The sequence below is a fragment of the Chrysoperla carnea genome, chromosome 2, assembly GCF_905475395.1.
Source record: "Chrysoperla carnea chromosome 2, inChrCarn1.1, whole genome shotgun sequence".
NCBI classification, from domain to species: Eukaryota; Metazoa; Arthropoda; class Insecta; order Neuroptera; family Chrysopidae; genus Chrysoperla; species Chrysoperla carnea.
Genome location: NC_058338.1, coordinates 92,001,428 through 92,025,006, shown reverse-complemented (window position 1 = coordinate 92,025,006; position 23,579 = coordinate 92,001,428). Strand labels below are relative to the sequence as shown.

At 29.8% G+C, this 23,579-nt stretch overlaps 3 protein-coding genes across 3 annotated transcripts; all 3 read left to right on the top strand.

Annotated features, from left to right (window-relative positions):
* The first annotated feature begins 3,073 nt into the window (after positions 1-3,073).
* LOC123291858 (phosphatidylserine decarboxylase proenzyme, mitochondrial) lies at positions 3,074-9,250 on the top strand. Its single transcript, XM_044872289.1, has 7 exons — positions 3,074-3,209; positions 3,349-3,449; positions 3,516-3,686; positions 3,758-3,996; positions 7,206-7,360; positions 7,517-7,686; positions 8,908-9,250. Exons 1-7 carry the CDS (start codon positions 3,166-3,168, stop codon positions 9,219-9,221), a joined length of 1,194 nt encoding a protein of 397 aa, XP_044728224.1. The 5' UTR covers positions 3,074-3,165; the 3' UTR covers positions 9,222-9,250.
* A 1,575-nt stretch (positions 9,251-10,825) lies between these two features.
* On the top strand, positions 10,826-14,979 carry LOC123291891 (WD40 repeat-containing protein SMU1). Its single transcript, XM_044872338.1, has 9 exons — positions 10,826-10,964; positions 11,029-11,095; positions 11,160-11,418; positions 12,422-12,840; positions 12,902-13,125; positions 13,202-13,303; positions 14,289-14,472; positions 14,598-14,750; positions 14,820-14,979. Exons 1-9 carry the CDS (start codon positions 10,939-10,941, stop codon positions 14,916-14,918), a joined length of 1,533 nt encoding a protein of 510 aa, XP_044728273.1. The 5' UTR covers positions 10,826-10,938; the 3' UTR covers positions 14,919-14,979.
* A 1,098-nt stretch (positions 14,980-16,077) lies between these two features.
* Positions 16,078-18,896, top strand: LOC123291899 (NADPH:adrenodoxin oxidoreductase, mitochondrial). Its single transcript, XM_044872351.1, has 4 exons — positions 16,078-16,382; positions 16,454-16,610; positions 17,797-18,009; positions 18,068-18,896. Exons 1-4 carry the CDS (start codon positions 16,249-16,251, stop codon positions 18,893-18,895), a joined length of 1,332 nt encoding a protein of 443 aa, XP_044728286.1. The 5' UTR covers positions 16,078-16,248; the 3' UTR covers position 18,896.
* The last annotated feature ends 4,683 nt before the right edge of the window (positions 18,897-23,579 follow it).

Sequence of the window (23,579 nt, the reverse complement as noted above, 5' to 3'; positions counted from 1 at the left end):
GTTCGTTATGTCGTTATTATTACTTTAGGTTTGTTCAATGTAGCCGATTAAGTGTCTTTTACGTCATACGTTTTCAGTTGCGCAATGCTTGTAACATGCGCAGTACCATGTGCGATTAAATAAAAACTTATTTATAATTAATAAAAGAAAAAGTTAAATTTATAGGCAAGATTTTTTTATTTCATATTGTATCATCAATTTTTTTTATTGTTTAATAATTTTATTTTGTTAATTTCTTATATTTTTTTACATAATTGTTAAAATCTTTACATGAAAAATGTTTTGTATGAATTTATTTGAATAATAAAATAAAAAATATTTTTTTATTTAATGTTTTTTTATTTATTTATTGTTACAAAGCTGAAATTATAAACTGAATGCTTTTAGAAATAGTAATTTAAAATATCCATCACTATTTTTAGGAAGTATATACGGTAAAAATTTACGTGAAGGGACAAGTAGTTCTTCCAATTTTTGAATAGAAAATTAAACAAATTGTTCACTTTAATTTTTAGGATATTAAAAATCCATTCTACGAAAATATATGGATCAATGAGGAACTTCATCGTGAATTATCCGAACCCATGAAAGTTAAGACGACATTATTACCAGCTGAAGTTGACGCATTAATTGAAAGATTAACTGCGCCCACAGAAGCAACTATGAATCAACAAATTAGAACTAATGGATTTGTACGTATTAAACATTACTCAAAATATACCTACCTGTTAAAGTTAAGTCCAAGTCCGAAACAGGGATATGTCCCTTAAAGTACCTATTTTTTTATAATCGAGAGTTGATGAGTCAAAATGTAATAAATTCAAAAATAAATCAGCAATTAAAGAAAAATGTAGGTAAGGGGATCAAGTACACTGTTCTATCTCATTTCGACCTTTATCCCAAACAAATTTTTTTTAGAATTCATCTGATGGGCAATACGGTAGTTTCCTGATGTCGATTTTGCCATATTACGCATAAAAATGTAAAATTAGACTTGATACCATGACAAAATTTGAAAGTGAAATTAAAATTGATTAAAGAAAAGAAGAAGTTATAAGCATTCAAAGATTGTTGCCCATCTCTTTTTAGCAAAAACAAAGTTTTATATGTATTTTATATGTATCTCTATGGTGATATCGGACAATGACGTCACTAACCTATATCTTTCTCTTTGTTTAATTAGGAATTTTAGACGTTCATATTTTGCGTACTTCTAAAGATTTTCAAAAACCAACTTCACTTTTCTATTCGTGCAGTAAAAATTCTTCACCTGAAGTGATAAAAAAATTTAGGCAACATGCCTAGGTTACACTGTTCTTATTTCGACCTTTGTCCTAAAAAAATGTTTCTCCGAGTTCATCTGATGAGTAATTTGTGAGATATATCTGTATATATTTACAATTAAAGCATTTATTTTACAGAAAATATATTATAATTTTAGAATTTGGGATTAACTCGAGAAGTCTTAAAAAAATTATCCTCTTGTCCAAAATGTTTTAGTAGAAGTAAAAGATTATTTACATTTGATTATGTTGATAATGTTGATAAATGTCCAACACCACCAAATACCCCTGCCGTGCAATCATGGACTCAATTATACTAAAACCATCGTTTCATAACATTGGAGGTGCCAATTCATGTATAAAAATGTTTCAATCACAATTTTTTTGTTATACTTTTAGTGAAAATGTAATTAATACATTGAGTTTGGAACCGCAGTGTCCAAAAATTTTAGAAAAGGATAAATTATCCATTTTTTTCTTTCAAAATAAATAGGATTGAATTAAATCAAACAGTGGTTAAATGTAAAAATTTGAAAGTTTGTTGATCAAAATAAAGTATCCTTTATAGAAAATATCATTAATTTTATTATTTATAAAATTAGATTTAAATTAGTTAGAAGCTTAAAATTTATTATAAATTTAGTTAATTAAAGAGATAGAGCTGTAGAGATAATACCATAGAGCTGTACAGACATAGGAAACATAATAATTTTGAATTCTTGAACAAGGGAGAGAGTTAGAAAGAAACAGAATGACGTAGGCGTATATGAGGGACGAAGACAGCTATACGCGCGTACTTCGTCTCTATATACATCTATAAGCACCTGCTTTATTTGTTCTTTCTCTACCGCCATCTACCGTTTGACGGCAACTTTGCAGCTCTATGGTATGATCTCTATGGTGTTGGACCCGTGTCCAAAATGCACCATCAGATTCTTTTTCTTTTAATATTACATGACAACTAACTTTATTGACTGTATCAATCCTGGTGTCACTCTCAAGGTCAATAAAAATTAAATAATTCTAATTAAATTCTAATTACTTAATTCGTTTTTAGAAAAAAAATAACTGCACCCAGAAATAGCATACATTAACATCTGGTTTCTAAACGGCTTCTATAATGAGTGTGACTCATTGAGACTGGTGTACACAAGATTTTTATATCAATCACAACTCTAGTTCTTAGAAGAAATTCCCTTTTTTTGTCATCTCAACCGCCATTACAGTGCCTTCTATGGTACATCTTGGAGTCGCAAGTCCAATTATATAGAGATCAATGAGCCAGATCATAAAATTTTCGTGACTGTTGACATCAGTAACAAAAATTATATATTTTTAAGAAATGCAATGTCATTAACCCACATAATAAAAAATGGATGCAGATTATTTGACCCACACAGATTTTATTACGACAGGTCCAGAGTTCAATGACCTTATAAAAAAAAAAGATAAAACAAAAAGGGTTTAAAAAATAAGGTTGATAAAAACCCTTTCTTTTCTATGATCACTCTAAATTTAAAATCTTGTAGTTCCAAATCCAATCGTTAGAAAATTGATAATTTGCCAGAGAATTTTATTTCAAAAACAATTTTTCAATGCCATTAACAAACTATATTAGAACATCATAAAAATGAAATGAACAATTGATATTAAATAAGAGGAAGAATGTATATAAAGTAATAAAAAATTAAAAATTAATTAGCTTGATTAAAAATGTTAACAATAAAATTAAACTTTAATACAAATGTCATTACGGTTGAATATCGCTTAGTGATAAGAAAATATGTCGTTGATTGATAAAATAATAATAAAAGGTTTTAAAGCATTCATCATAGTACTGCATACGTAATATAAAATTATTAAATGAGATACGAAGAGAAAAATGGAGGGTCATCATATATTATTATCAAGAAATACACAGCAGCTGTAAGTTAGCTTTTGAAACAAAAAAAAAATAAACTTTACAAATACAAATAAAACTCATCATTTCAATTGAATTCGGAACAAAGGCTGTGGTAGTTCAAAGAATGTTCTTTGTTAATTTAATAACCTATATGTTTCACAGGTTACAAACGACTGTCAAATATATTTTTAAAGGCCGTTTTCAAATAGAAAATGTTCGTTTTAGAACAACATTACACAATAAAAGTATTATTACACCAAAAGGTACATGAATTATTCTCGAAAAATCTTTCGAAAACATTAAATCTTAATCTTGGGCGTTGTTTATAGGTATCAAATATCGTAAAGTATTTTACATAACAATACCGATTGGAACTGGATTTTATGGCTACAATTATTGGCGAACAACTCGACAAAATCAATGTGCTACACAATTCGAAGTACGATGTTATTGTGCGTTACCGTTACGGGCGATGAGTCGATGGTGGGGTTGGATTGCAGGTAAAATATTTTACGAGATTTGCACAAAAAAATTGTGGTAGATTTTTTTAAATGATGAATTTTGTTTCTAGATATTGAATTACCGTATGTATTACGACCATGGTTATATGGTTTTTATGCTTCAACGTTTGGTGTAAATTTAATGGAAGCGAAAACAACGGATTTAAGAGCGTATTCAACGTTATCGGATTTCTTTTGTCGTGAATTGAAAGAAGATGCACGTCAAATTGATCAAAATAGTTCCTTAGTATCACCATGTGATGGTGTTGTTTTAAATTGTAGTTTGGCTGAAAATGGTGTTGTTGAACAGGTTAGTTCACTAGATTATATCCGCGGCTTTTTGGTTTCCTTAATTTTAGCGAAAGTACGATTCACAAAGTTAGACTTTTTGATAATAAAAGGTTAATCTTAAAAAGGTTGGAAATAAATTTTACTACAAGGATGAACTTTTGTTAGCTTCGAGTTGAGACATAGTTATTGAAATAAATACCATGATACTCGAAATACAAATTTTATTTCGAGTATCGTGGTATTTCTTTCAATAACTCTTTTACTAATTTACGAATTACTCGAAAAAAAAGTTTTAACGACAAAAATAGTTTAAGCGAAAAATGTTTGGTATGTGAGCGCACATCTTACGCAGCTCACTCTAAAAAGCTCACTCTATTCCATAACTGATAATTGATAGATGAACATTTTAAATTAAGAATGTTGTTCTTAATAAAAAAGTAACATTTTTTTATCGAAACATTTTTCCGTAAATCGTACAGTTCAGGTAAAAAACGGGCTGAAAAGTTTTACCCAAAATTGTTTTTTCGTATCAAATTTGTTATTTCGTATAATTGTTTCTGTGAAAATTAGGCTAATTTTCTAATAAATCCAATAAAAAAGGTTTGTTTTTCTTTAAAAACCATTTTAATTCAAATTGAATCAACAAATGCACAAAAAGCTAGATTTTTGCTATCAATTACTGTCGTAAACTATTCGGTTTACAAAAAATGTTAACAAATAAAATTTGCTTGTGTTTTTATAAAGAACAACTTTCTAATTTATAGCGTTCATCTTATGTTTGTCAGTTATGTATCAGAGTGAGGTTTTAATTGAACCTGAAAACCTAGATTGAATTCGATGCCGGTATAAGATGTGTGCCTAGGAAACTAGCATTTTCCTCGAGTATATTTATTTATCGAGTTTCAAGCATATGTCATCTAAAAAAAGAGACTTTGTATATAAGTTATACTGGAGGCCGAATTTTCGACAGTAAAAGCTATTCTAATAAAATAACATTTGCCCATTTTCAAAAATTCTCATTTTGTTTATTTAATATGGTGTGACTATTTGTACGTGCCCGTCATGGATCACTAGTTGAACGTAAGGGACAAAATACCCACAGATCCGTCTTAACTCGACCCTATTAAAAGCCAAGCCGTGGATTAAAGGGTAAACTTAAGTACCAAAAACCCCGTCATGTCCGTATACAAGTGTATTTGCGAATAGTCACTCGTATTTAATATCAAAGGCTATTTTACCAGAATTTTCTAATTAGGGATGCCATCTCAAAGTTTCGAAAATCCGAGAGATAGACCATAATTGTCGAATTGAATATGAAACAATTGGAGATTTCGGAAGTCTATCGATCAATTGTGGATAGGTGACAACCCTATTTTAAATATATACCCGAAAAGTCTGGCAAATAAAACCAGGGACTAAAGATTTCAAAAATATATTCATATTACGATAAAATTCCCAATTTTTGAAATTCCGCAGATACGCATTTAGTTGAAGAAACAAAATTACGTTGAATTTATGCCGAAATTTTTTTAATAAACGTGGCTGTAACACAATCATTTAAAATTCACAAATCGTTTAAATCTTCCATTTTTTCAAACAAGCGTTAATTTATTTCCAAATTTTTGCTGGCCTCCATAATTTCAAAAAAAAAAACCTTTGTATTATTTTCATAATTATAGTTCAAAATGTTATTTAAAAAAAAATTGTATAGACAATTTTTCGCAATCAAATTAACCCCAAGATACATCATCAGACTCAAAAGTTAATTCTGATTGGAGAAAATCTTCGGTCTAGTATAAAATTTCATAATATGATTGAAAAATCGTGGGAGATATTTAAAAAATTTATGAAGTCATTATTTGCGCAATTCAATAACCCCGACTAATCATATGATTTCTAAAATTTATTCTGATTGGGAGTAAAATTGTGATTAGTCAATTTTATAGCGCGCATATAGTAATTGATAAAAGCACACTTTCACTTTTACTTTCTTTGAAATGATGTCATAGAGTAACTAAAATGATTGATTTTAAAGTGGAAAATTCCACCAGGATATTTGATTTAGTTATAGTAAACACAAACAAAGATTTTTTTTTATTATTATTATAAGTTTTTCATGGAATTCAACAAAATAATATTTTTGTTGACAAAGGAAAATTTGAAATTTTTGGTGAAAACATATTTATTGAGTTCGCAAATACTTGTAAATAAATAGTTTGTTTATATTCCAAAAATTTTTTAAATAAGTTTCAAATATACAGAGTGGGCTAATTTTTCGAAAACAGACAGATATTAAATTATGCAGGGTGGAAATCAATTAACCTGGAATTGTCAGGAAATTTTGATGTTCCGTAAAATTCAGAGCATTTTAGCATCGGTCAGGAAAAATGATATAAAAATATTCGAGTTTCTCTCGGGCGAAATATATTCTGCATCACTTCTAACCAACAAATTGGATTCGATTTATCTTACTGAATGTTTTTTATCAGAATATGATGCAAAAAGAGATTTCTGTATTTATCGAATAGAAGAATTTTACGTTATACTTTAAAAACAGCCAGGGACTTTTTGCTAACATTGGTCTGCAGCCAAGTGCAGTTATAGTGAGCCATTTCAAAAAGGCGAAAATTTCTAAAATATTAACAAGCTTATTCCGCGTTCTCAAAACGGCTAGTGCTAAATATATAGCGTCTGTCTCAAGTTTGAACTGATTCCAAAAGAATATAGTCGAATATGTGAGAACGTCGGCAATGGTAGTGGGGAGGTTTAATTAGTTTGCAACGCTAAATAAGTTGGGCCTGTCTCATCAGAAAAATGATTTCAGGATGGCTGAAAATCTGCTCATATGAAGAATTGAGTCTAAAAATCATATCGTCTGCAATGTAGTTGGGTGGAAAAAACTTTTTGAATTATAATTTAAAGTTTTTCCTACCCTTTCTGGAATCAGTTGAGACAGACCCTAAATTTATGGCACTCTATTCGGTCAAAGCCCCCCGCTTTGAGAATGTGGAATAGGAGACTTACGATTGGAGACGGGGTGGTGGCTAATATCTACGAAATTTCCAGCCTACCTGAAATGGCTCACTAAAACACGCTTGGCCGCAGACCTATAATCATAGGATAGCCAGGGTATTTCATAAAGAGGATTCGATCGCCATCCTGTTTGTTACGCTGATCGAGTGCTTAATAAGTAATTTTCAAAATAAAATATTAATTTATCTTTTTCAGGTAAAAGGAGTTAATTATAATTTAAATAAATTTTTGGGCGAAAATAATTATTATTCGGATGAAAATCCTTTAACGCCGGATAAACATCTTTTACATAATAAGAATAATAAATTATACCAATGTACAATTTATTTAGCTCCTGGCGATTATCACAGGTAATATAAGAGTCTAGAAAATATCGACCAGGTGACAAAACTACCATAATTACATTTTATCCATGATTTAAGGATAATTTTATTGTTAAATTAAGTTTTGTCTCCTCAACATGTATTCTAAAATTGTTTTAAATATAAGTTTAAAAAAATCTTCAGGTTTCATTCACCAACTGATTGGCAACCAGGACAAAGAAAACATTTCTCAGGTGAATTATTATCAGTGAATCCGGGAATTGCGTCATGGATACCTGATTTATTTGTTTTAAATGAACGAGCTGTGTATACGGGAACGTGGAAACATGGTTTCTTTTCGATGACAGCTGTTGGTTAGTTTTCATAATTTTTTTAAAATATTATTTTCTTGTTCAATAAAATTGAACTGATTTATTATTTAATAAAGTCTTGATTTCCTGCACTTAAAACCCGCCACGAAAACAATATTACATACATTAATGTTTAAACGATAAAAAAAATTCGAAGATTTCGAAATTGATTTAAAAAAAATATCCAGAATATTTTGTTTCTGTTTTTCCACGTCTGTTTAATTAAAATTGCCTATATATCCTTCAGCTACTACTGCAAATTTACCTTCCTTTATTTTTAGAAATCGATTGTAAGAATCCCAAAAAATTATTTTTTCCCAAATTAAATTTATATAATGATGTAACGTCCCTTCCCCATGTACCTTAACACGTGTTGTCATGTTAGGGTAGATCGTCCACGTATCCTGGCTCATATTGCGTAATAAAAATAACTAAGGCTTTAATCCTCTAAAAAGCAACAAAACGAGAATTAATTTGGGAAAGTATTTCCCAACTATTCGTATGTGCTGGACCAACAATCTAACACATACAGCTTAGAATTTCTACAATAATATTTTTTAGAAATTATAAAATGTACACAGTGACGGATTAACCATTAGGTGAATTAGGCAACTTTCTAGGGGCTCCGCATCGGATAGCGGCCCCGAGGAAAGATCAAAAGAGACAAAAAGAGAAAAAGCAAATTTTTTTGAAAAGGGCCGCACACAAGGGGGAACCAATATGATTTATGAAGACTAATAAAAAGAAAAAAGGGGAAAAAGCAAATTTTTATTTTAAGGTCCACATACAAGGGTTTACCAAGTTCATTTACGAAGGAAAACTGAAAAAAACACAACATCCTCTGATTTTTACACCGCCTAAGTGCCTCGACATGCGTTAATCCGACACTGTGTGTCTATTGTTTGTCTGTCTAATATTGTTTTGTTTTTATTTTCTCATTTTCTTAATCATCAGAATACCTGTACAAGTTCTTAATAAGAAAATTATCTAAAAAGCCTATAAAATATACATATGATAAAACTGAATCAATTTTTTTGAATTCATTTGTACTGAAATCCCACATGATGAAAGCACGTGTTAACTTATCCACGATAATTCTAAAATTTTATCTGTTATACTTAAGACAATATAAAATCATACCACATTTATGAATTTAACCCTGAATCACATTAAAATTGATTATGTATTATTAAATAATTGGTTTTCTAAATTGTTTCCATGTAGGTGCAACAAATGTTGGTAAAATACGGGTATTTTTCGATGATTGTTTAACAACTAATCGTAAACAGAAAGATGAAAAAATTCATCATGATTTTAATCATCCGATTCAATTAAAAAAAGGTGATCTATTCGGTGAATTCCGTATGGGCTCGACAATTGTATTAATATTTGAAGCTCCTCCAGATTTCGAATTTAATATAGCAGCTGGCACAAAGATTCGTATGGGTGAGAGTCTGGAAAATTTTAATGACAAGAACTGTAATACAGCACACAATTTACAAAATGCTCATAAAATAGTTGATGTCCGAACACGATAGAAAAATAACAAAAAAATTTATATACTGTGATTGTTAATTTAAATAAAATACATTTATTTTTAAGAAAATTTTGTTTTTTTTAAGATAATTTTTCAGGAACATCAGTAATTCTTATTTTTATCAGAAGTTACATATCCCTTATTTACCCTACACTTTTTAAAACTATATTTAACATTTGATTTAAGTTTATTTTCTAAATTGGCAATAATAGAAGTCACGTGGATTACGAGACAAGCAATATTAAATGCATTTGCATTTAATTAACGCCCTTGAAAATTATGTTCAACAATCATGTCCATTAATTTCATAATACCTATTCGTATTAAATGATGGATAGAGATTAAAAAAAGTTACAATTGATTGAAGAGTTCGCTAGATGTAAGCTTAGTTTTTATATTAAGATAAAGTAAAAAGAAATAAATCGGCCCGAGGCAAGTCTTGGTATAAAATACCTGATCACGTGATTTTTGATTAATCAAATCTAAGTCTCAAAATTAAATTTTAAAATATTTTTGGCTAAAAACGGCGTCGTTTTATTATCAGTTTTTGAAAAATTTTAGTCATAGAGCTAATAATATCGTAGAGCTGTATAGGCAAGAACGTATGTTTATAAGAACGTAGAACTTATTGGAGAGGGTGGCAGGAAAAAAGGCGCCTGTTGGCGAGGTATAGTCCGAGTTGGTTGAATACTTTATACTATGCATCAGACTGTCTTTTGTTTTCAATCACTTAAACAGCCTGATGCACAATACAAAGTACGCAACGACCGATGACTAGACTCCGCTTAGATAGGCGCCATAAATTCAGTGTCCCGTGACAGTATGCATTAGGCTTACATATCCTATGACATGTATTTTAGCATTATACAGGGTGGGTCATTTTAATCTATAATAGAAATAGCTCCTTTTCAACTTTCTAATTTAAAGTATTATTCTACCTCTTAACGTTTAGAATCTAAAATGGTTATTAAAGCAAACCGGAGACCTGGGTCAAATCTGGTGTCAGAACATGATGATCCCCATCAAACTCAGAAACTTTTGTTTCAGTTATTTTTTGATTGATTAATTACAAAAGGAGCTATTAGCCATTATAGATTAAAATGACCCACCTAACTATATATGGTCTTTTATTTTGGAACACGGATAGCTTGTCAGTAGAGGCGTGTCGGGACGTGGCTATATATTTTGTTATTTTAGTGATTACTTAGTTCGAATCCAACAGCAGGATCAAAAAAAAAATTTTTTTCAGATTTTTTATCATTTATTTATTTTAAATTTATTATCATATGTAACTCTTGTTGTAATTACGAATTGGTTGGGCTAAGTTTGTCGACTATACAGATATTGGTTGGGTTTTGAAGTTTTTACCCCTTGCTTTCAAAAATGGTACATTGTTTCAGAAAACGGAGATATTATCATAAACGATATTCTCCCGATATTTTCTTTGTGCAAATATATTATATAATATAGTCAATTGAGTAATGTGCAAAAAATTAAATAATATTAAATTTAAATCTAATAACATTCGATTACATCACAGTTGGTATCGGCAGCCTAATGCATACTGTTGCGAAACACATGTTTGTGTTACATCCAGCAATCTAAGTTTAACAAAGACATCACTGGTGTTGTCAACATTTGCATTTAAAAGCCTAGAATTTTTGTAAATGTCAAACTTTTAAATATCTTTTCATGTGTATATATAAAATTCACTAAAAATGTCGATAGAAATTGAATCAGCGGAGTAAGTATTCTCCCAAGTTAAATTGAAAATTTAGAGGAAAGACTAACCATTGATTTTTGTTTAGTGTGATTAGGTTAATTCAACAATATTTAAAGGAATCAAATCTTATTAAAACATTACAAACGTTACAGGTAATATCTTAAACTTAAGTAAAATTTACATTAATATTTATTCATTATCTGGTTTTTATTAAAGGAAGAGACTGGGGTATCCTTGAATACGGTAGACAGTGTTGATGGGTTCTGTGCAGACATAAACAATGGCCATTGGGATACAGTTTTAAAGGCTATTCAGTCTTTGAAGCTCCCAGACAAAAAATTAATCGATTTATATGAACAAGTTGTGTTAGAACTTATAGAATTGCGGGAACTTGGAGCAGCCCGATCACTTTTACGACAAACTGATCCAATGATTATGATGAAACAGAATGAACCAGAACGATATATTCATTTAGGTAAGTGGAAAATTATATAAATCTAATAAAATAAATCTGATATATGTATTACAATCGTGAAAGTTTGGATGGATGGATATTAGTTGCTCTTTTACACAAAAACTTACGAACGGATTTGAATGAAATTTGGTACAGAGATATATTATAGTCTGGGGTAAATAGCGCATATACTACTTTTTATCCCGGTAATGTATGGTTCCCGTGGGATAGATTTGTTTTCATTTTTTATATAGCAAAGGAGCGACATGTTTTTTTTGCATAGGTAATGGTAGTTTAGGGGTCAGAGAAAATGACATAGGCTAATTTGTATCTCAGAAAAATGCACTGTTCCTATGGGATAGCATACCGTGTTTTTTAAAGAGTTTTCTAAAAGTTCATGAAATAGTAACGACAGTAACAATAAAAACTCTCAAAATCTCTTTTAATAGCGGGTAAAAAGCAGAAACCCGACTCTGTTAAATAAAATCTGAAAAGAAGGAAACTAATCCAGCAATTTACATAGCGACTTTAACAGTCGGGGTCCATTAAAATCTAGGCTAGGTTCAAATCGTACCAATTATGGGCCCCGACTGTGAATGTCACTATGTAAACTACTGGACTAGTTTCTTTTCAGATTTTAAGTCGGGTTTTTGATTTTTCAAATTATTTATTTTTTTAGACTTTTTAGTGTCCCGGTACTAAAACAAATTCTCTTATTATACTATTTTAAAATTTGTTATCCAATTTATCATTTTCATTTCTAATTAAATTTGAACATTTTATCTATATTTTTTAATCCCTTTGTAATTTCCTCTATTTTAATATCCTATTCGATAGGTTTGGTTATTTTTTTTATTAACATATGACTATTTCAAGCACAAAATTCATCATTTTTTTTTTTTTTTTTTTTTTTTTTTGTTCAAACACCTACCTAAGGACACTTGGATTTTTATGACGAATATAACGATACCTTAAATGTCTCCTCCTTGACAGTCGGGTATTTATTGATGTTGTTTCTCTATAGAAAATCTTTTGGCACGGTCCTACTTCGATCCACGTGAAGCGTATCCCGATGGAAGTAGTAAAGAAAAACGTCGAGCTGCAATCGCACATGCATTATCTGGTGAAGTGTCCGTAGTACCTTCATCCAGATTATTAGCTTTATTAGGTCAAGCATTAAAATGGCAACAGCATCAAGGATTATTACCACCCGGCACAACTATTGATTTATTCCGTGGTAAAGCAGCTATTAAGGACCAAGAAGACGAACAGTATCCCACACAATTATCCAAACAGATTAAATTTGGACAAAAATCACATGTTGAATATGCAAGATTTTCACCAGATGGTCAGTATTTGGTAACTGGCAGTGTAGATGGTTTTATTGAAGTATGGAATTTTACAACCGGTAAAATTCGTAAAGATTTAAAATATCAAGCAAATGTATGTTTTAATTTTGTTAAGAAAATTTCAATAAATGTTAATTTTGGCTCAAAATTTTCAGGATAATTTTATGATGATGGAACAAGCGGTTTTATGTATGGCATTTTCACGTGATAGTGAAATGTTAGCAACTGGTTCACAGGATGGTAGAATTAAAGTATGGAAAATTCTTACAGGGCAATGTATGCGAAAATTTGAGAAGGCTCATAATAAAGGCATAACTTGCCTTCAATTTTCACGTGACAATAGTCAAATTTTAAGTGCTTCATTTGATTATACGATCAGGTCAGTTGTCTCTGCCCATTGTTTTTTTGAGTTTATTGGTAAAATAAACTTTATTTTATTGGTTTTTTATTTTCAGAATTCATGGTTTAAAATCTGGTAAAACAATCAAAGAATTTCGAGGACATTCTTCATTTGTTAATGAAGTTACATTTTCTCAAGATGGACACAGCATTCTTAGGTAAGTTCGTATAAAAATGAGTTTATTTCAAGGGATTTAACTCAGCACAGGCCCGTGTGCACTAATCATCCAAGGCAGGTTCAAATTTTTATTCGATCATGTGAGGTCATAAAGTCAATAAAAATGAAAGTGTCTTTTTTTGAGAACATTTTCTTATGCCAAAATGTGTCAGTCACTATTTTTAGTAAGTTAATTGTACGAAGAATAGAAAAACTTTTCTAAGATATATTTTGGGCCGATGCTAAGTTTAAAAGGAGCATTCGTTTACCGCTGTTGTCACAGGAAAAACTGCCAGAACGCAAAGCATTTGATAGACATTGGGAAACGCATCTTCATTGAAAATATCGAGTGCTTTGAGTGAATTTTTGAAGTCTTATCATACGCCGCCCCAGATCGTGCAAAATTGAAGAATATTTACTTTGCTTAGTCTAAACATGTCTTGTTTTAAATTATTAAAATATTAAAATAAAATGCAAGTGGACTAAGCAAAGAAAATTGAAATTTTTTTCTTCAAATCCTAAATTATGGAGTTCAACAAAGTAAAGCTCTCTACAATTAATTGAATAGTTCAAAATGTTGGGCGCAGTTAGTCTTCATCAAAATTTTTCATTTTGTTGTGAAATAGATAAAATTTGATCAAATATTGCGATGATTCAAAAATCGATCCTGTAAATGTGTCAGAAACAAGTGGACATATGTATGTAGATTGTGATCCCGAAATAATCTTCAACTGAATCAGTCTGTACATTCGAGCGTTAAGTCTGTCTTGAAGCTGTCCGAATGTCGAAACATCGTGAACAGCTATAACTAGTCAATAGAAATGCGTTTCATAAATGGCTGCATTTACATGACTATATTGTTAGTTCGTATATATGCGGAGAAGTTCCCAATGGGGGAACCCACCCATTCCGTGCGTACGGGCCTGACTCAGCAAGTCAATTTTTTTATTTACCCTTCGATTAATTTCTTTTGTTTACTTTTTCAGTGCTTCATCTGATGGTACCGTAAAATTATGGAGTTTAAAGACAACAGAATGCACCCACACATACAAATCACTAGGTGCTGGTGATGTTGCTGTAAATTCCATTCATCTACTACCAAAGAATCCTGAACATTTTGTTGTTTGTAATCGTTCAAACACTGTCGTTATAATGAACATGCAGGGTCAAGTAAGTAATTGGACCGTTTCTTCTCTAAACGCAACATCCCCGTTACGTTTTATTATATTAATTCGAGAACCACTTATTCGAATTATGTGATACCTTTTTTTTTGAAGCACGCTCTTTCGTTTTAGATTGTACGATCATTTTCAAGTGGTAAACGTGAAGATGGTGACTTTGTTTGTGCAACTGTTTCGCCACGTGGAGATTGGATATACTGTGTTGGTGAAGATTTGGTTTTATATTGTTTTTCAAGTCAGTCTGGAAAATTGGAACGAACTTTAAATGTAATGAAAATGTATAAATCTTTGTTTGTTGTGATCAAATTTTTACATACATTTCTATTTTTTGTTTAGATTCATGAAAAAGATGTCATCGGTATTACGCATCATCCACATCAGAATTTACTCTGTACATACAGTGAAGATGGTCTTCTGCGTTTATGGAAACCTTAGATTTAAATTTAGTGTATATTTATTATTTTTTAAGACTTAAAAAACAAAGAATAAATGTGTTTTGTATTATTAATTCCCAATAAATTAAACTTAAAAATTATATTCTGTCTTTATTTGTTTCCATTGTTTCATAGTGATCAGAATTTCTTTTAGTTTTGCTCATAATAATAACTAGCTCGACCCGTGAGAAATTCCGCTCCCGTAGTTACAGTCACCCGTGGCTAGAATGTATCCATAACTAGAGTGTATCCATGGCTAACAACAAACAATAAATTTCGTAGAAAAGTGGTGAAAAAAATCAAAAGTTCTTAAATCAATATCAGGAGAACATGTTTTAAAAATAGTAATTATATGTCTAGAGTATTAGGAGAGCATCTGTTAAAACTAACATGTTTGCCTAATAAACTTATTATTTAAATTTATGATATTTTTCGTTCAAATTATTTGTCTAGCGTGTTTTTTCCTAAGCGGTACATTTTAGACCGCGAGTATATTTTTCATCAAACCTGGACATGAAAAGCTTGAAATTGAGAGGTGAATCATGGAATTTGATAAAGGAATAAGGAAGATAAGAATAGGGCAGAAAAAACTAGCTAGAGTAATAATAATGTATAAGATGTATCAAGTTTGTTTCAATGCAAGGATAATTTTTAGAGCTTCGATAAATTTTGCTGGATATTTTATTCTGGTTAGAATAGATTATAGTTCTATTATATATACAGGATGCCTAAATAAGTTGGCTACATATAGAAAACTTTTTAATTATAAGATTCACGAAAAAAAGTTATTATTTATAAAAATCTCTGCTTTCGAAAATATTAACATTCAGCTATTCACTCTTGGCATCGATCCCTAGGTCACTAGAACCAATTTGAGGTCAGAACATGATGTCCCCCATCCAATTCTACAACTTTTGCTTAAATATTTTTGATTGGACAAAAACTACAAAACGAGCTAGTAACCATTATAGATTAAAATGACCCACTCTGTATATATGGAATAATTTTTTTGTATAAATAAAATTTTGACTAGAAAGATGAGTTATTGTAAGATGAAATAATTTACATAAAAATTCTATTTTTACCACATCTTGCATTAAAATATAAACCTAATAAATATGTATACTAAACATAGATATTTAAATATAATTAATGTTTGTCTAGCCTATGATTTGGAACTTAAAAAGTACACATAACGGTTTAAGGTTCAACCATCTTAAAATATGAAATTTCCAAAAAAGGGGTATTACTGTTTAATAAAAATGATTAACTTCAACCATTCTAAAATCTAAGTGAATTCAAATAGACATATTCCTTGAGATACACAAAAAATGAATTCCATCAAAATATGTATAGTTGGCAGTGGTCCTGCAGGATTTTACGCAGCTCAACATTTATTAAAAAAGTTACCGACATCGAAAGTTGATTTATATGAAAAGTTACCGGTGCCCTATGGTTTAGTCAGGTATTAGAAATTTTGATTTAGATTATTAAACTTAAATAAAACAAAAGATAACCTCAATTTTTTTTTGTTAGATATGGAGTGGCACCCGATCATCCCGAAGTGAAAAATGTTATTAATACATTTAATAAAACTGCATCACATTCGAATTTTAATTTTTTTGGTAATGTTTCACTAGGAGTTGACTTAAATATTAAGCAATTACAAGATGCCTATAATATTGTTTTATTGGTAATTAGATCATTAATATAATTAATATAAAGTTTTACTAAATGTACAGGGTGTTTGAGAAAAAAAGTTTGAAAAAAATTTAAGGAATTATATCCAGTTGGAATTTTGCATTTTCGAAATGTACATATATTTAAGTATATTCTCTGAAAATTTGAAGTTGATCCAAGAAATATTCACGAAGATAAACGCATAAAAAAAAAATTTAAACTGAGTGTAAGTGTCTTTTGAAACTTTAAACGCGTTTTCCTCGAAACAGCGTTTTCAAAATCGGTGAGTAGGATTTCTCCGAAACAGCTAGACCGATCGGTTTCGAATTTTTACACAATCTTCGTAGATAATTTTCCCAGGTATTAATCGAAGGAATAAGATTTCTGAAAATTATTTCGATATTTTAAACCACTTTGAATTTGGAAATTTTTTGAAGAATTTTTTTTTTTTTGAAAGGCGCCATTTTGTCAATAATCAAAATTTTGATTATTTCTTCGATTAATACCTGTATTCATATATCGCGACTAAAGAAATTTTCTGGATTTTTTCATTTTGGATAATCCAAACCAGAGATATGGTGCTCACCGCCGGACACATTTATTTTTGGAAGACCTTGTAAGAGTTTGCTCTTACATGAAATCTGAAAATGCTGAAATCTAAAATATGATATAAAACCAAAAGAACTATGTTGGAGAATTTAGAGAGAATTCCCTTTTTAGAAAAAGCCGTCGAATATCACTATTTTCACATTGAAGCAGATCTCTTTTTATAAGAATAATTTTTAAGGGATCAATTTAATTTTTTTAAATATGGTTGAATGTACCCTTTCTAAAAGCCAATCTAAAACCAGATAGATGAGACTTTTATTAAGGGGAATTCCAGTTGTACGTTTATATTTAGAGATCGCTCACTAGGTCCCTGATGGAAATATTTTCAGCCAATAGTATAATTCAGTTTTATAGAAGATCCAGGAGATCGCCTACAGGAGCAGTACGATATCAAATTTTCGAAATCGGACAACAGGGTCTGAAAATTAAAGAGTTGTCCTATGTATACGTTTTTTATATTTATACAAAATAAATGATCTTCCCAAAAAAAAACGTTTTTTTTTTTCGCTGACAACTGGATATAACCCCTTAAAGGATGATTTTTAGATTATTTCATGACAATTTATAGTTTATTATTATTTCTCTTGTAGACGTATGGGGCTGCTAAAGACAAAACTTTAGGGATTCCTGGTGAAAAATTGGATAATGTAATCTCAGCTAGAAGATTTGTTGGATGGTACAATGGTAATCCAGAGGATCAAGATTTAAATCCCACTTTACAACCATCAATAACAATTTTAGGACAAGGAAATGTAGCAATTGATGTTGCTCGGATTCTTTTATCACCCATCGATCAATTAAAAGTAATATTTTAAAATTAAAAATATACGAAAATTTTACTTACTTTCTTTTTCTCCTCAGGAAACGGATATAACAGACAAAGCACTTTATACTTTAATAACAAGTCCGGTACGAGAGGTAAACATTGTCGGACGAAGAGGTCCCATTCAAGCCGCATTTACAATCAAAGAATTACGTGAAATGATAAAACTACCAAATGTTTCTACATTATGGAGGGAAACTGATTTTGAAGGTGTTGAAGAAATTGTAACGAAATTACAACGACCCCGAAAACGAATCACAGAATTAATGTTAAATTCATTAAATAGTCAAAAGGACATCAAACGAATATGTCCAAAAATATTTTCACCAATTTTCTATCGTTCCCCGATTGATATATCTGAATCGAGTGTAAAACTAGCGAAAACAATGTTAATGGGAGATAGTTCATCGTCCAGTGCTCGAGCTGTAGTTACAAACGATGTCGAATTCTTAAAAACTGACTTAGTTATTCGTAGTATCGGATATAAATCGATAAATATCGATCCATCAATACCCTTCGATGAAAAACTAGGGTGTATTAAAAATGAAGATGGTCGAGTAGCGCCTGGATTATATACAACGGGATGGTTAGGCCATGGACCTACAGGCGTTATATTAAACACAATGAATAATGCATTTGCTGTAGCTAATCATGTTTGTGATGATCTTAATAATAATAAAAGTTTAGGGGAAAATAAACCAGGTTCGGAATATACGTTGAATGTTCTGAAAGAGAAGAATATACAAGTTGTTAAATGGAAAGATTGGGAGAAAATCGATGAATATGAGATAAATGAGGGTAAAAAATTAGGAAAATGTAGAGAAAAAGTTACTGATATAAATAAAATGTTAGAAATTGCTTCTTAAATATTTTTTTTTAATTTAATAATTAGCATATACCCGCCTGCCTTGCTGGAACAATTTCAACTTCAAAGACTACCGTATTATAGCCCTCACCTATCCTCCTTTTTGTTCACAATTTTATGGATTTTAATTTTATGAAAATAAAATTTAGCCCATTATACTCACTGATAATGTAACTTTCTACAGATGAAAATTCAAAAATGACGAATATCAATTTCTATGCAAATCACCCATAAAATAACTTTATACTCCGTTAGGCGATGAGTTTCAATAAAATACGAAATAAGTTTTCCATCAATGAATGTTTTTGTAAAATTTGAAGTAGATTGGATCAATGAATCATATTCCATACCAACTTTGCCCTAGTTTTTCACCCCCCCCCCCCCTTTTAGAGTAGAATTTCGAAAAATCCTTTTTTATCGGATGCCTACATAATACAAAGAACACACCATCCAAGTTTCAGGCCTATACGATCCGCGGTTTAATCTGTGCGTTGATCCGTCAGTCAGGCAGTCAATAGTTCCGGACAAAGCATTTTGTAAGTATCAGAATATTAAAAAAAATTAATTATACATTTTTTTATTTTCCTTCAGCATGGCAAAATACTACAAAATACCATAATTTTTGCTAAATACAGTGGAAAACTTCCCCGAATAATCAAAGCCATTATACAGGTTCTAAAAAATAAATAACTTGAAACTAAAGAACTATAAAAAAAGGTCTTGAAACTAAAGAACTATAAAAAATATATTTTTATTACAGAGGATGGTAATTTTTAAAACTTCCTACGGGCCCAAAATTTCTTAATCCGCATCTATCTAAAATATTGCAAAAGTGTATACCACAGGTAAAGCTAATTTGTATAGGATAAATGCAATAGGTTAAGATTTATATAACACACTTTGGGGGGCTGATTTCAAAGATAAGCGAGAATCAATTATTTTTCAGCGCCCTAAAGCGTGTTATTTAAGTCTTATCCTATTACATTCATTCTATTCAAATTAGCTTTACCGCCCCTGTAGACCTATAGCGCCCACAAGCGGGCGTTATCGCCCACTTTGAGAAAGACTGATGTATACTTACTCTACCTATACTTAAATGCATTTGAGAAAATATATAGTTTCCCATCATATTTCATCTTTACACAGCCGCCACAATCCGAACCATGGCAACGATTTCTTACAAGTCATTGCGACCTAACGTTAATCTAATTATTTTCGATGTTATGGTCGCATTAATATTCAAATTATTATTATTTTTCTTTGGAACCTTATTAAATATTAATGCGTGCCCATAGTTATTTTGCTTTGGAGACATTTCCACTAATTTTCAAACCAACCAGGCCGTCATACCAACAAATGCTCTATTAATAGCAGTGAGACGAAGCTTTATCACAGTATTTTTTTTTTAAAGTCAAACATTAAAACGATGCACACACATTTATGATTTATTTAAAAAAAATAAATTACAGTTTTACAAATTTTTCACACTAAACTTACTGAACTAGAAATTTTTTAAATTATTATCGAAAAGAAAAAAACAAAATATTTGAAAAATAAAAAAAAAATTAAATAAATATAAACTATTTAAATCGTAAAATAAGGTAAATTACAATAATTGGATTAGATCAGTTATTATCTCGGTTCTTCTTTTTTTTTTTAAATTTAATTAAAATCTTCATAAGGGGAAGCCCCCTCCCTCTCACGTAAACATACAAAGGATTTTTCGAATTCCCCTCCCCCATCTTACGTAAGATTCAATTTAGTTTTGTCGAATAATAAAATGTTGTTAGAAAAGGATCAGTTACACTAAAACTCAGAGTTTGACGTTAATTAAAACTTTTTATTCTTTAGCACAGACACTTCAGTTCGCGAAGTGCATAAATGATTTCTAATATTAAATTTAAACTCATAAAATCTTACGAAAGAATATATTTACCCCCCCCCCCCCACATAACCAAATGGTAAGATTTTTTAAAACACATGACATTACATTACACAGTACATCCATTATTTGACGAATGTTTTTCCCGAAATCCGATAGCAAGCCCTATACTTTTGAGTTGTATATTTTTAAGCTTTAGCCGATATGTTTCAAAAACAGAGGCAACTATAATTTTGTATTTCTTGTAACAATCATAAGATCAAAAATCAGATTAAAATTGACTATTCTCAATTTTTACAGTTTGTAGCATTATAAAACTAATTTTAAAAGCATTATTTTTTTTCACATTTTTGTGAGTTTTGGGAAGAATTTAATTAAATTTGAAATTACACGCTAATCGCTATATCAACTGACCTAATGGAAGATAAAGTAAGTCTATGATTTCTTCAGTATTTTTTTTTTTTTTTTTTTATAAATTATAATTTTTTTTTACAGAACTTACAAAATATTCCTATCCTGTCAACATCAAAAATATTTTTTCGTCGAAAATAAATTAATAATTAAAATTTAATGAATTTACTTAAATAATTTAACGAATTTGTTTCGACTTTTTTTTTAATTTAATAAATTAATATTTGGTGATAAACGTTGTTTTTGTAAATTAAAAAATAAAATATATATATTTTTTATCTAATATAAATATTCACGAAAATTTGGCTCTTATAAATTGCTTTTTAAAAAATAATTTAATAAAAAATAAGGATTAACTCATAAAAAAAATATCCTTAAAAAGTTCTTAATTTTAAATAGAATCTAGTTGACAGCTTACTTAATTTGCATTTTTCTTTGGCATAATTTCCAAAAAAACGTATAATTTTTAAATAAAATTAAAGACGTATTTACATTTTTTTTACAATTAAAAATCATAAATTAATCCCCCGAATTCGAAAAATTATAAATTACGAGACCCAACTTTTCTTACAATTTAACAGTCTTTCTAATTTCCAATGCCCTTACAAAAATACCCTGTTCCTTTTGTCGTAAAAATTTATGCACCAAAATAAATTCTTCACAAAAGTATCTAGCGATTTATTATACTCACCAATTTTGCCCACGATTTCTGTTAAGGGGTTATATCCAGTTAGAATTTTCAAAGAATCGATTTTTTTGCATTTCCGAAATGTACATATATTTAAGTATATTCTACGAAAATTTTAAATTTAATCCGAAAAATATTCACGAAGATAAAGGCATCAAAACTCTAAACAAAGTCTTTTGAAACTTTAAACGCATTTTTCTCGAAACATCGTTTTCAAAGTCGGTGAGCAAAATTTCTCCGAAACGGTTCGACCGATCGGTATCGAATTTTTACACATTTTTCTTAGATATTACCCCAGGTATAAATCGAAGGAATAAGATTTCTGAAAATTATTTCGATACTTCGGACCACTTTGAAGTTTGAAAATTGAAAATTTTTGAAGAATTTTGATTTTTTTTTGGAAGCTGCCAATTTGTCAAAAATCATAATTTTGACTATTCCTTCGATAAATACCTGTTCATAAATTCATGATAAATTCATCTATCGACTAAAGAACTTCTCTAGATTTTTTCATTTTGGATAATCCAAATCAGAAATATGGTCCTCACCGCCGGACATTTTTTTTTGGAAACCAGAAAATGGCCTACAGAAGCAGTACCATATTAAATTTTTGAAATCGCACAATGGGATCTTAAAATTAAAGAAATGTCTTATTTGTAAACGTTTTTTAAATTTATGTAAAATAAACGGTCTTCCCAAAAAAAACTCTGTGCTCGCTACTGGATATAATCTCTTAAACAAAAATATACATAGTGTTTCAATTTAAAAATGGCAGCTGAATTTTTCTTCAAAGAAGATGCTTTATGGGGAAATCTAAAATAAAAATTGAATGCCGAAGATAATGTCTGGAAATTTTGAATTTAATTTTCAAGTCGCTTGAAAATCAATTAATTTAGGGGGTTTTCGTATTACGCATAATTTACCTGATACGTTTTTTTCGATCGCTAGACACTCTATAAAACTACCTAATCATAATTTTAAATACAATGACAGTTTTCGACAAAAAAAAAATTATCAAATTAACTTAAATCTAAAAAAATTACGTCATATAAATCCAATCAGTTCTGTATATTCTACTTTGAAAATTATGCCAAAATTATACATCATGAATTTTTCCAAAAAAGAAAAAAAAAACATTTTAAAGCTCTTTTATATTTGATATGAAAAATATTGGTAACAAAAATTGGTTTCTTCAATTTGTTTTCATCTAAAAATTATTTTATCAAGTTCCTAATATAATTAGTTTATTGTGTGTGGATTGCACAAAAATATTTCAAGGGGAAAAAAAGTTTGGATGGTTTTTGTGTGGCATTTATAAAAAATTTATTCTTTTATTACTTTTTTTTTTGTAGAAAGACAAAATATAAGGCATATTCATTTTTTTTTAATTATCCTTAATAATCCTGTCTGCTATATAAAGTGATCCATTTTAATCTCATCAGCTAAATTTTTCTGTGATAAAGCTTTTTAAAAAAGAAAATGTTTCCAATAGATTTTTGTTTGTTCTGTTATACAGGGTGAGTCTTGAGGAATGCATCGAACTTCAGGAGTCTTGTACACGTGAATACAATGTAAAAAAGGCCAAATCTTGTTATCCGATTTCGTTTTTTTTTTCGGTGGGAGGAGACAAGATTTTCAATTGCATCTCTTGTACTTTATTAAAGGAAATTTTGTACAGTACAACTTGTTAGGTTATTTCAACGA

Excerpts from the sequence above, each read along its gene's own strand:
- LOC123291858 (XM_044872289.1), top strand. The coding sequence starts at position 3,166 with ATGGAGGGTCATCATATATTATTATCAAGAAATACACAGCAGCT. Across the intron at positions 7,361-7,516 it reads GCTCCTGGCGATTATCACAG|GTTTCATTCACCAACTGATT; the intron begins GTAATATAAGAG and ends AAAAATCTTCAG. Across the intron at positions 7,687-8,907 it reads CTTTTCGATGACAGCTGTTG|GTGCAACAAATGTTGGTAAA; the intron begins GTTAGTTTTCAT and ends GTTTCCATGTAG.
- LOC123291891 (XM_044872338.1), top strand. The coding sequence starts at position 10,939 with ATGTCGATAGAAATTGAATCAGCGGA. Across the intron at positions 11,096-11,159 it reads AAACATTACAAACGTTACAG|GAAGAGACTGGGGTATCCTT; the intron begins GTAATATCTTAA and ends TTTTTATTAAAG. Across the intron at positions 14,751-14,819 it reads AATTGGAACGAACTTTAAAT|ATTCATGAAAAAGATGTCAT; the intron begins GTAATGAAAATG and ends TTTTTTGTTTAG.
- LOC123291899 (XM_044872351.1), top strand. The coding sequence starts at position 16,249 with ATGAATTCCATCAAAATATGTATAGTTGGCAGTGGTCCTGCAGGATTT. Across the intron at positions 16,611-17,796 it reads CCTATAATATTGTTTTATTG|ACGTATGGGGCTGCTAAAGA; the intron begins GTAATTAGATCA and ends TTTCTCTTGTAG. Across the intron at positions 18,010-18,067 it reads CACCCATCGATCAATTAAAA|GAAACGGATATAACAGACAA; the intron begins GTAATATTTTAA and ends TTTTCTCCTCAG.